This window comes from Platalea leucorodia, assembly GCF_965183815.1.
Source record: "Platalea leucorodia genome assembly, chromosome: Z".
Classification (NCBI taxonomy): domain Eukaryota; kingdom Metazoa; phylum Chordata; class Aves; order Pelecaniformes; family Threskiornithidae; genus Platalea; species Platalea leucorodia.
Window position 1 is genome coordinate 52,854,029 of NC_138858.1, and position 13,394 is coordinate 52,867,422.

At 38.7% G+C, this 13,394-nt stretch overlaps 1 protein-coding gene across 1 annotated transcript in view; it reads right to left on the reverse strand.

Moving 5' to 3' along the window:
• MEGF10 (multiple EGF like domains 10) overlaps nucleotides 1-13,394 on the reverse strand; it is a gene marked incomplete at both ends in the record, with an annotated part of 75,573 nt that overhangs the window by 25,962 nt on the left and 36,217 nt on the right. Inside the window, 4 exons of the mRNA XM_082335782.1 lie at nucleotides 627-729; nucleotides 3,908-4,071; nucleotides 6,438-6,558; nucleotides 7,426-7,600. Of these exons, the coding sequence (XP_082191908.1) occupies nucleotides 627-729; nucleotides 3,908-4,071; nucleotides 6,438-6,558; nucleotides 7,426-7,600 (563 nt within the window). The remainder of the gene's footprint in view (nucleotides 1-626; nucleotides 730-3,907; nucleotides 4,072-6,437; nucleotides 6,559-7,425; nucleotides 7,601-13,394) is intronic.

A 13,394-nucleotide genomic window follows, 5' to 3' on the forward strand; every position in this document is an offset into this window, starting at 1 on the left:
AACATTTCATGATAGCTTGCCCTTCTGCGTAGTTTCATCACGGTTTCAAAAAATCTTGCTTTCCACAAACAAGAATGTGCAACAACAGTGTCAAACACAAATTTTGATGAATAATTAAATGTATATGGTTCTTAAAACCACAATGAAAATGCTGGAGAGACTTTGTGAAAGAAGTGCAACAATTTTCTTATAGAACAGCATATGTGCAGAGAAACTTAATTTTTTCAAAATTTGAGAAACTCAAATGGCAGCACAGCTTCTGCACAATTTATCCTCTTTTTGGCTGCCTGAGCAAATCTTTCTGAGTTCTTGGATGTGAGGTTTTACCTACCACAGCTGGCAGCACAACCTTGAATATTTACAGTTATACACCACTTTCATAAAGAATCACACTGTGGAGCTGCCCAAGTTTTAAGATTTCCCTTTCTATTCCCAGTTTTCTGTGGATCCCACAGTCAACAAATTTCCATGCCTGTGAATCACAGAAGGGACACAGCAGCCACAGAACTGGCCCTTTTCTCCTTCCAACCCCACATACTCCTCCTCTACCCACAAAAGCAAAAAGGAAAACCAAGTCCCACCATAGTGGAAACTCCCATTTTCCTTCATGACGGTCTCTTTTGTACCTGACCATCCCGGTAGACAGCGACAGTAACCCGTGGTGGGATGACAACCGTCCGCGTGGCTGCAGTCACAGCGTTCAGCACAATCCATACCATATGTGCCGTCCTGTGGCAACAGAAGAAAACAACCCAGAGATGACGACAACTGGGAGTTAGAGGAGAACATGTTCTGGTCAGACCTGCCTCAAAAAGCAACCACAGATCTCTCCTGAATCCATAATATGCTTTCTTAATATAAAACACTTCTGGCGTTTGGAACATTTTAGCATCCTGCATTTTCATTCTTTCATTAAGAGGAGAAGATAAAGAATTAATTACATTCTCTTCAAAAATCCCAGACTAATTGACCTAGAGATTGTGATTCAGAACACAGTAACCTACACTATCAGAGGCTGCAATGAAAGCTTCCTTGTACTGTCCCTCTAATCTCGCTTACAGCTGAGTTCCTACTCCAGGACCTGGGGGTCCCTTGATGGGAAAGCAATTCAGTCTCCTTTCTGCCTCAGACCCTGAGCTCTCTACGTGTTGGTCAAGAAGGATACCACATAAAGCCACAACTTCTAAAAAAGAGTAGTAAAACATTAGATTAAAATACATCTTCACTGGGAAGTTTATTGCATAGAAGTTTATTGCATAAACAATGCAGACTTTATCATTTTCTTTTGATTAAAAATCATTCCCTCTGCACTACAGCATATACTATCTCAAAAAGAGAAGCTCTTTGGCTATGAGACAGTACACAAAACAAAATTATTTTTTGGCCATGCAACATTTTTTGAACCAACAAGACAGCTCAAAGTTACAAGTTGAACACCTCTCTTGGTGTATTCACCTGTGCCAAAAGAGCAGAGCTGATTTTCATGGAACTACATCTAAACATTTGAATTTGCCTTTTCTGCTTCTTCCATAGAAGGTGGCACATACATTCCATACAAAATCAATCTGAGAAACTGAAAAGAGCAAAATCTTTACAATTGCGTTCTCAAAACAAGGCAAAGTACAACAGTAAATCGATCTTACAGAAAAAGTGTCAAAACCAAATTAAAACACATGGAAAAAAGCCAGTATAATTTAAGGCAATACTTCTCGGATTACCCACAGCAAAGGCTAAAAACGAAAAAACATGTCAGGCTTAAAACCCAAGCATTTAAATTTGAGACTAAAAATTGGTCTCAGTCACATTAAAAATCAAAATAAAATGTATATGAAAATTCATCTGCTGTTCTTTGATGTTCACACCTACATTTCTACCGAGTTCCACAGGATTTAGCTATTCAATTCCCAGTCTTTCAAGTCTAAAGTAGAACAAAATCTTACATTACTTGAGTATAAGGAGCCTTTTGCTTATCTCAACAATACATTTTTATATAGAGAAAAAGAAAAGATTAACCAGTTCCTTTGCATATAATCAGATTTGGAAAGAAAGGAAATCCTCAAATATGCTGTTGAAAAGCAGTATTCTTAGTTTACTATGTATTTGGACTGAAGTCCAAAATTCAGTCAAATCTTGAGTAACAATCTGGGCAGTGATATTAATTTTCTTAAGTTATTGAAACAAATTGAAATACATTGATTTAAATAAACTCTCTGCTCAAACAAAAAAAAAAATTCAGACAACACTGGACAGATTTGAATAAGTTTTCTCTTTATTCTCCTGCTCTGGAATTTTGAGGCAGAATATGCACTGAAATATGTAAATGCTTATGGACATCATTTGACACAGAGAGAGAGAGCGCGTGTGCAAGACAATGAACATGGGCATGCTAAATTATCTGATACAGAAATGCTTTTAAGCATTATTTTGCTAAATTTGGAACACTGAAGCAAATGCCACGAAACAATACCTATCTTTTTTAATAAGTCAGTTTTGGAAGAGCTAATGGAGCTTGGGAGATCTCATCATCCTTCAGAATCAGACACTAAGTGATAAATAAAGCTGCTTTAGAAAAAAGAAAAATTAGTCTTCTGATGGAGATGCATTGTTGGAAACATTGCATAAACATGCACAGTTGGTACTCTAATCAGCTTTCCAGAATATTTTAGAATTTGTTTGCCACTTTACTCACTCTATCAGTGTATGTGTACCTCATCTTAAAACCAAAACCAACCCCAATAAAATCAGTTCTGAATATTCTGAGAGCAGTTCAACAGAACAATTTTCCTTCAAAACGAAGGTGTGGTTTCCAGTCTTACATTGTAGTTCAGCTACTCCTATCATGTTATTGCTCAGTAGAGCTAGTCCAAACTGACAGAAACTTGAATGTGATATGCGAGGGGAATTTACAAGGTTTATGTTCAGTTCAGGTGATTCCTTTACAATTACATTAAACCAACAACCTGCTATGCAGATAGTATTGCAAAAGTGAAGACAAGACAATGGAGAGGAAAAGGAGAGCAGAGAGAAGTTTATTAAAAAAATGAAGTTCGTTAAAAATTTCCCAGAAAATTGAGGCCCATCATTGGAAAAGATGGACTCTGGAAAACCCCATTTTTCATAAAATATTTCTTTTTTTTTGTACGAAATGTAATTGAAACCAAACAGTTACATAGTAAAATGAATCAGTTTTGAATTTTACCATTTTTAAAATTTTGAAATTATATATTTTTATGGCTTCCCCAAACTACAGATTACAAGGTGGAACAGAATTTATGAGGGCCACGCCTTTGTCAACACAATGATTTCTAATTTTGCAGTTCTCAAAGACTAGGAGATAGTGGAAGTCAGAGCCCCAACAGAAAGGCAAAGACCTGTCATAGGACTGGTTAGTAAGAGTGCCTTTTCATGTCTGACTGAGAAGGAATGAAAGGTCTTCATTCATTCTGTACCATAGAGATAAGCTAATTTAATTAAAATTATGTTGTTTGATCTGGAATATATTTTTGGTACTTTTTTTTTCATAATTTTTACTTAAAGTAGTTTAACAGAACCAGTTTGGATAGCATTTGATGCTGACAGGGAAAAACTTGGCTCTGTTTTTCAACAAATTCTAAAGGAGCTGGTGAAAATTCTGAGGTCCAACTTTAAAGTGTGAAAGCAAAAAAAGTGTTCATCTGCGCATGTTCATTTTGTGTAGTCATTTTTTGTGTGCTTTGGTGTGCTGCACAGCAGAATTCTTCCAGAAGAATTGTTGGTGCACGTCCCTGATCTTGAACACAGTTGCATATGGGCTACCAGGTGCAGTGCTACTTAGGGACTTACCCCTATGAAGTCAGAAGAATGACAGGAGCACCCCCCTGCCCAGTATTATCCTACAGTACAAAATTCAGTTAAATCATTAAACTACCTGGCAAGGGAGTTCGCATTTCTCTCCTCTCCAGCCCGGGGCACAGGTACAGGTTCCATCCAGAGCATTGCAAGCCCCTCCGTTAAGACACTGGCAAGTTAAGTTACAGCCAAGTCCCCAGGTACCACTGGGGCAATTTATTGAGCAATCTACACCGTGCCAACCTGCCAAAAATAAGAATTAAAGTGACAAATTGAACATGTTTTCCCCCATTCCTTTCTGAGGACATGTTTCCCTCCGCCTACCATGGGGCATCTCGTGGAGATGCACAATACCAGGGTAACATTAACTACAGGATAATATCAGCAGTTTCAGCTGAGCACTTGTCCAGGTTTGAACAAAGGTGCTCAAGGGCACCTTGTAACATCTGTGCACAGCACACATTTGCAGATGGGTGCCAACATACAAAAGCAATTGATGGGAGATCTGAAATGAAAACAGAGACACCTTGAAATTTCACTGAGAAGCACTAAACTATACCGAAAGTTTTAAGGCATAGCCTGAAAAAAATCAGGAGCATTTTCCCTAGACTTAAGCTGCTGCTTTTATAATTCTTCAACCAGTATTTGATACAGACAGTTCTGCAATAGGGTTTTAACAGAAATCTTAGACACAAAAAAAAGAGACAACATAAACACAGTGCATGAGTTGGATTTATCCAAGGATACGCAAAAGACCTTTTAGATTATTTCTGTACTTCTCTCTAAATACAAAAATGTAATGGAAAATGGTTCTAAAATGCAGCATTCACCACTGATCATGTCTGATAGCAATGATTCACAGACTGTGCGCTGGACATATAGAAATGTAAATACATTTTAGAAAACGTGATCATCTATTGGATACAACAGAAATGGTGTGAGCCAATCATACGTTATCACCAGCAATGACACAAGCCAAGTTTCTAATTTTGTACCTTGTTTACAGTAAGCGAAGGGAACAATATTTCTGCACTGAGCCTAATCAATAGACTATGCAAAACACATGTATTGAAATGAAGCTGCCTCGTGCCCTGGATTGACAACTTCGAATTTAGGGGTCATTTCAAGAAAAAATGTTATACTCTACTAGCTAGAAAAGTGAGACACTTTCTCTCAAGTGTCTTTCCAGGATTTATAAATTTCCTTCATTTACATGACAAGTATCTGGGTGTAGTTTAATTAATTTCACCATTTGCTGTCTTTTTTCATCATAGTATGACTAAAACTGCACGATGCACAAGAAGACAGGATTATGCATGGCTCAAGGAATAGTTTTTCTCCTCACAACCTAGCTACTCAGAAGTAGCTACTTAGCTACTTTAACAGAGTTAATTCAGCTCCGATGTCTCTGGCAAGAGTAGAAGCTGGAAACTCTCCACATTTGCTACACAACTGATTTAATTGTCAGTCCCTGACAAATTTAGTGGCTATTTGTCCAGGTAACTCTAACGTTTCTCCCCAACTCTCAACCTTCATGTATTTTTAGAAAAACATTTTTAGACGGGGCTGTCTACAACATAGGCTGGGCACGGGATTTGCTTGGGAGCATTCAACAGCCTGCCCCACTCTTCTCAGCAATCCAGCACCACAGCTGAGGGATGCTGGACTTTTAAATCCTTCCTCGCAGCAGAAGTGAAAAATTAAACAGGTGTATTGCAAGAGCAGATCTTTAAGTGGAGTTTAGTAGCATATTTTGGGTTGAACAGGAACACCATGTGGACCTGTAGACCTTTATATGGGAAAAGATATCTGCAGAATCAGTGCCGGAGGATGTCTTAGATATCTTTTTTCCAGCCAAAGGCATGTGCTACTGGGAGATGGAGAGGTGGGCAGGCACATACAGTTTCTGGTGGAGCTACACTGACCATCAAAATTACTTTTGGGAGGAGAGAGCCAGGCAGAGAGGTCGAGGAGTGTGAATCCACTCACACTAATACTGGGAGGTTCAGAACGTTTCTCATGGAAGCAGGGAACAGTAGAGGGCACAGGCTGGGAAGGGGGTTAGGCAAGGTTTTGTCAGAGAATTGCTGAGGAAAAGAGTATTCAAACAGAAAAAATTGCCAGTAGATATCAACATCACTGCTAAATGGCAGGAAGAAGTCTGTGCCTCTGTGATGCTGAGAGGGGTGAGGGTGGCAGCCAGAGGTGGTGCTCACCCATGCTGAGGGGAAACAGGGCTATGTATTTTGACTAAGAAGGCTGACTACAGATAAACGCCAAACCAGTAGCCCTTCTAGCAGACCACAGCACCGCCACAACAGAGAAGTGGTGGACCATCTCAGGGTAAACACTAGTAATTCACCCAGACACAGTATCCAGCCCACTGAGAACTGCACCGAGGAAACATGAACATGAGGTACGCGCACACTTCTCTCAGCAGATGTTTTCCTAGTCTTTGCCTCCCAGACCAGGAGAAGCATAAAGTATCTAGTGATATGGCCTTCAAGGTGGTCTGCTTTTTATTAAGTTTCTTTCTTCTTCTCTACTTCGAAAACTCAATTTCATTTTATGATTACAGAAAAAGAAAATTAATCTGAAGAGACACTTACCTGCTTTGCAGGCACAAGAACCATCTACTGGTGAACATATGGCTTCGTTTTTGCAGTTGCACACAGATGAACAGTTTACTCCGTATGTCCCCGGAAGACAAGGAGTACCACAAGCAGCACCCTGAATTATACAAAAACAGAGTCTAAAAACTATTTGAGGAGTTTCAGACAATACAACTAATAAATGACCTACACTGACTCAGGTGCTGCAAAAGCCAGAAAACATACAGCCCGTCACTGTCCTAGGCTGTCACTAAGTTATCCTGAATTTAAGGGAGAAGGAGTCCTTCATGCTTTTTAAGTCTACAGCAAGCATTAGTTTTCTATTAGTTGCTGTGAGAGCTCAGGTCACATAGCTAGCAGCACTTGGTTAGATCAATGGACAGTATTTACAGTAACAAAGAGGCCCTTTATGAAACCAAACCACAGTCAGACAGCAGTTTAATGGAAAATAGCATTGATAAGTAAAATATTTTTAAGAATTAATTTGGTGGAAGTTTTCACAGTTATTAGTCCTAGAGGAACAGTCATACTGTAAAATGTTTTCTATGTTAGATTAGCATCCAATGCACAGGTAACAGAAAACGTGTGTGAAAGCTGCAGAATAATCTGTCCTGAACTGTAAAAACAAATGTCTTTTTGTCTAGAGTTTCTCTGGATGGAGCATGAGGAGATGGTGCAACATGATAATGACTGAAACCCATCATTCCTCCCTTTACTTATACCTTAACAGCACACTCTCATTCTTATCAATGTCTTATAAAGCAACCAACTTTTCTTTCTTAAAATGGCTTAATTTCAGTACTGAGAAACAATCACAGATTTTGCCTTTTCAGGGTCTTATCTTATAACACACCCAGTGGTATCTAAATATCCTTACCTCTCTTTTACTGTGGTGGAGAAAGGACACTCTGGCATCTTGAAGAATTTGGCACTTAACTAAAGGCAGTGGAGTCAAAAATGGACTGTGAAAGTGAGACTTATTTACCTTAAATCCAGGGGCACAGGTGCATTTTCCAGTCACACTATCGCAGTCAGCACCATTTTGGCAGCTGCAGATCTGCTGACACGACTCGCCGTAGAATCCCGGGGAACACGTCTCATTGCAGTAGAGCCCAGACCAGCCAGGCTTGCAGGAGCATTCCCCAGACATAGGGTGACAGCTGCCAGGAGGGGATGAAAGCATAAATAATTCAGAACTAAACATGACATCCGTTTTTTTTTTTTCCCCCAGAGAACAAAATGCTGTTATAAGATAGGTTGCATAAAGAATCTTGCATGCTATGCATAGAGATGGTTTTACTCCCCAAACCACAAAGCAAAGGTTCTGTATATGTATATAAAAATGCATACCAATTAAGATAAGAAATGTAACATCATACAACATATAGACATTTTGGGAGGACATGGAAAGAAAAGAAGAGGTATCATTTTTCTATAGCTAGTTGAAAAGAAACCTATCTGAAACACAGTTTTTACCATAAAATAGATATACATGCTAACAAATATTAAGGTGATTAAACCATTAAATTCCAAAAAATGTGTTGTTAGCTTTGCACTCCAAGTATAATAGGATCATTTTCATAACACTGCCCAAACGCAGCAGCATATTGTCTGAGAAACATGATGCTTTGGTAAAATAGCATGGCATCCAACACAAAATAATAACACAGCACCCAATGAGTAGCAAGCATGTTCTTTTCTTTAAATCATTCGTTGAAAAGAGGACAACTGGCATCTTTCTGGGAATGATACAAAGTCTTTTGCTTTGGGCAGAAGTCAGATATACCATCAGAGCAGTGACCTTTTGGAGAGTATCTCCCCTATGTTGGCCATACCTGGTGGCAGACCAGCTGTCCCTACCTGGAACAGCAGTTTCATTGAAGGGCCAGTCAGACAGCTGTTGTCTCATAACAAATGGACATCATCAGCTGTGCAAAGATATATGTGCTGGAAAAGTGGACACAATGGGGTACTCTGTAGCGCTTTGGCAGACAAAGCACTTGCTTAATTCTCACCAAAGAAAAGCCTTAATATCCAAATCCAATATATTTACAATGGGAAGACTGTTTAAAGATATTTGTCTGTCACTGATTGAAGTGAAGTTCCTTTAAGTGTGCTGGAAAAAAATCTGCCTTCATCCAGACACATTAAATGACCCATGACAAGAGCCTGATTTTGCAAGACTGGCTGACTCCTTGTGTGGGGGTGTGTTTGAAACGGAGTATTTTTCTGACCATTTGAAAGTTTGAAAAAATACTTACTGCACTTTTAGGTGCTGTAACATATCATTAAAACAATATTCTTTGAAAAAGTTGCAGCATAACAAGGGAATGCAATATCAGTTGCAACTGCTCTTGGACTCAAGGACTACTCTTGTCAAACTAAGAGTTTCCTATTGATGAATACAACCAACTGACAACATACTGCTGATCAAGGAAAGAATGAATTATCAAGGTTGGAATGTCATTATGCATTCTGCTCTCAATATATTATTGCTTACATCATAAGGATCTGGGGGTCTTGAAGATATTAAAATCTCTTTTGATAGTATTAAGCTGGTTTACGTGAAATGAGAGGAAAGGTCTTTTCAACTACATGATATATGCAGAAATGGTTCAAAACTCATGGTGTTCCTAGCCAACAGTCCTGGTTATTTGTTCAGCTATAAGTATACCTGCCATGAAATAAATTGAAATGGAACTATTCTCATATAAAATACATGCAAAATTATGAAAACACATGATGTAGCAAGATAATCAGATTTGTTCCTTATTCCTAACTGCCCATGGGCACCCAGTGGCATTTTGGATCCATTTCCCTTGTTTCTTATCAGTGGAAGAATACAGGCCAAGGAATATGAAAAGATTTTTCAACCCACAACTGAATAGTCACTAGGATATGAATTAGAATAGATTTATAACATAAAATTAGTAGTACTGTCATTTTAAGACATAAATCTCAGTGGTGTTTGTTGTTGGGTTTTTTTCCTTTCAAGAGAGGGGGAGACCACACGCATGAGTGTGCACTGGGTATGAGGCAAAGGCATTGATATTCTGTGCCCCCCAGTAAGTGTTACTAAGGCATACTTGCACATATATTGATTGACACCAAAATTAGTATTCCATAATTTGCAATTAGATGTAGGAAGCTGGAGCACTTCTGAAGCTTTTTGATGGGTTCTCATGCAGTTAGCTTAATTGGCAATAAGATTTATATATTAATATAGGGAAATAAAGAGATGTTGAGAGATACTGCCAGTACATCTGCTTTTATTCGTGGTCTTTTGTTCACACTTTCCACAAAAGCAACTGTACTCTGTACAGAACCACAAAAATGCTTGTAGGTAGTTGATATTACATTTGAAGAACTTAGATAAACTTAATGATTTTCATGTGATTTATGTAAGTGTTTCACTATTACAATATCCAACTAAATTCTGTAGCACCCTGTGCAATATAAAATTTCCATGAAAAGTTCTTGTACGTGTATGTACAAGTCCATTAGAAAAATGCAAAATTGCAAGATGCCCTAGTCTTGACTTTAAAAACACACCGAGACTATATGAACTAAGCATGTACCACACCATAAAATTCCACTCAACCCTATATATGTATCTCAGAAAAACTATGAGACAAAAGAAACCCCATAAGAGCTCATGTCATGAATAAACCCTAATTCCAGCCTGAACTATACCAAATTAGTCGGTGATACAAAATGACCCAAGCTGATCTTACCTACAGGTGTGAAGTAGTGGTGGAAGATCACCAGAAAGAGCTTACAAGAAAAAAAAACACGGACATCTCAAATTTAGCTTGAAGATCAACCTGAAACCAGTGCATATACTGTAACACAGGTGTAACAAATATCCTTTGTAAACCTTCTAGATAAATGTGCATCTACAGTCTACGCTTTTTACCATTTTCTGAATGATCACCAGGTGTCACTTGAGTAAAGGCATGACAAAACCCAGCCTAAAAGTGGTTTAGCCTAGAAGAACATTCCTGTACAAAACGAATTCACAATGTTGATGAAGGCAGATCGAGGTCTTTTTCGCTCATTCCTGCAAACTGGATCTTCAGAATGACAAGTTTCTGTAAGCCCAACAAACTGTGGATGCAACTGGCAGGGACACATGGGTCTGCTCACACCAGCTCACAGGACTGCCATCGTACCCCATTGAGGAAGCGTGTTTTATGTGGTCTTAGTCTCAGCCAGCAGGCACTCACTCTAGTTTTTTTCTTGACTATAGCGTAAAAAGGGACAAATTCATAGAGTCCCTTAGTCACAGAGAACAGAGGTCTGTGTCTGATTTGCACTGTAGCTCAAATCCTTTCATATATATCAAATGATGCAACAGAGAAGAACCATTTGTGAAAAAACTCTTGGCACAAGAGAGTTATTACCTGTTGCTGTCCTCTGGACCCCTCAAAAAGAATAAAGTCTCTCAAGTATACCTATATCTAACCCTTTATGAAGCATTTAATAAAGGCTGCTGATGCAACTAAGAACAAGGATGGGCTTGCCTTTCATCCCCAGGAGCTGCCGTCAACCAACAGCAGCAACAAAATCCCTGTAGCTTAGCCTACCCAAAATGCAAACCATGAACTATTGCCAAAGCTGTTTTGATGCTATTTCCTCAATCATAAAACAGTAGGAGAAATATGTATACATTTTTGAACTATGGTGTATCATGTTTTTGTGTCTTTAAGTATTTGAAGAAAATGGCTAGACATATACCTGTATACTGCAACTTATAGAATCATAGAATCATAGAATCGTTAAGGTTGGAAAAGACCCTTAAGATCACCAAGTCCAGCCGTTAACCTACCACTGCCAAGTCCACCCTTTCGGTGAAGAAGTTTTTCCTAATATCCAACCTAAACTTCCCCTGGTGCAGCTTGAGGCCGTTTCCTCTTGTCCTATTGCTTGTTACTAGGGAGAAGAGACCGACACCCACCTTGCTACAACCTCCTTTCAGGTAGCTGTAGAGAGCAATAAGGTCTCCCCTCAGCCTCCTCTTCTCCAAACTATACAACCCCAACTTCCTCAGCCGCTCCTCGTAAGACTTGTTCTCTAGACCCTTCACCAACTTCGTTGCCCTTCTTTGGACACGCTCCAGCACCTCAATGTCCTTCTTGTAGTACACATATTTTACAGCAATATTTTTTGGTGCAAGTGTTTTTTTAACCAACCTTTAGTTTGTTTCCATATCTATGAATACTAAGAACATAAGTAATATCCTAGGGCTCTAAGCCTACCAACAGCTCCTCGTCAAGGATATCTAAACTAGTGGTCATATCCAGATGAAAAAAGCTTTTACAATATCAAGTCCCCTAGAAGTCCTAACAGAATCCTAGACATACAGACACACAAAGTGTATCTGAAGAAGGGATTTACCTCCTTTTTCATGCCCTGGGATTATTGGTTGTTACATTGCTGCTAACTGGGTTAGTCCTATGAAGAAGATCCTTTGGCTACAGCCACCCCAAATAGCACTTGTGGTAGGCAAGTAAGAGATGAGGATATTCCCTGATGGCTTAAAAAGTTGTCTTCCGGCTGACTGATATTTAGTGAGAGATGAAGACAGCTAGACACAACTGGCTTCTCAAAAGTTTGTCAAAAGCATAAAGCGCCTGCAGGGAGCTTTGCCTTCTATACCATTACTCAGATGCCCTTTGATTTCTGTTATTTGGTGGTCTTAATCACTTCCTGACCCAGGGGCAAGGAACCTGTACAAGAAAAATACACTTGTGAAGTCATGAAAATCTTTTGTATTCCTCAAAGATCATTATGCCCTTGCAAATATGCTCCCGCACCTACAGGGCTGTTACGTGCCTTTTGATTTGTCATACAGAGGGGAAAATGTTCAAAAAAAGACCAGCCATATGCTGCTGTTTACATGTGAACATTTGTGATCTGATTTGACCGCAAGCTGTATTCCAGCAGTATAAATGAAGGAACAGCTGTGTTGGACATGAATCAGAAGTAATCCCTGTAATATCAGAAATACTATACAGTGTAATGCGTTCCTGTCAAACAAGGCTGCTACAACAGTCTGCAGAAAAATTTTCAGTAATGCAGCTAACCATAATTCACAATACAATAGTATTTGGTCTACTAGCATAATTTGAGAGCTAGATAGGTCAGCATTATGGTGCCATTTGTTCTTGAATGCATCGCCCAAAGAATTAATTGCTTGATTTTATGTCAAAAACTCTGTATTTTTTTCAAAAGACATTTCAAGTAAATGGGATAAACAGAAGTGCAAGCACACAACTGTAAAAGCATATGAATGGAAAAGGAAAAGAATTCAGTTTGCTGTCACGTGGTTTGTCAATGAAAGGTATGTTGAACAACTTAGACAATCCACAAAGCAATTTTTCACAGAGGCCTAACAGAATAGGTATTTCCATGTATGTGCTTCAGTGCTTTAACATCTCTGCTAAATTCTGACTAAAAGCTTTTGTTTTATCTATGAGGAAAAGTGCATCTTATATACAGCATTCTATGCGACAGTCAACAGTTTCTGAAAATTTCTTTCACAGCTCTTTTCAACAGCAAAAATTCAGATTACGCTCACAAACCTTATATAAGGTACTGTGATTAGTAATGCAATTAAGTGTAAGTGAATGTACAATGACCAAAGTATTTCAGCAGAAGAACTGTGTTTTGTAACAAGAGAAAGCTGTCCAGAATTGTTCTATAAATATGTTGGCTCGCCTCGACTGACATCTGACATTCCTCCCTCACAGCTGAAAGTTTGTCTCCAAACAGCTAGTTTTTAGATTTTCAGAACAATATGCTGAAACACTGTGACATCCACAAAGACACACAAAACTCAAAAAATAGGACTCATTACTACCTGAATAAGGAGAAATAGTAAAAGGTAAGCCAATTGGAAAATTATTTTCATTCAATTTCCGAGGATCAGATTTTACATGCTTTCTAGAAAAA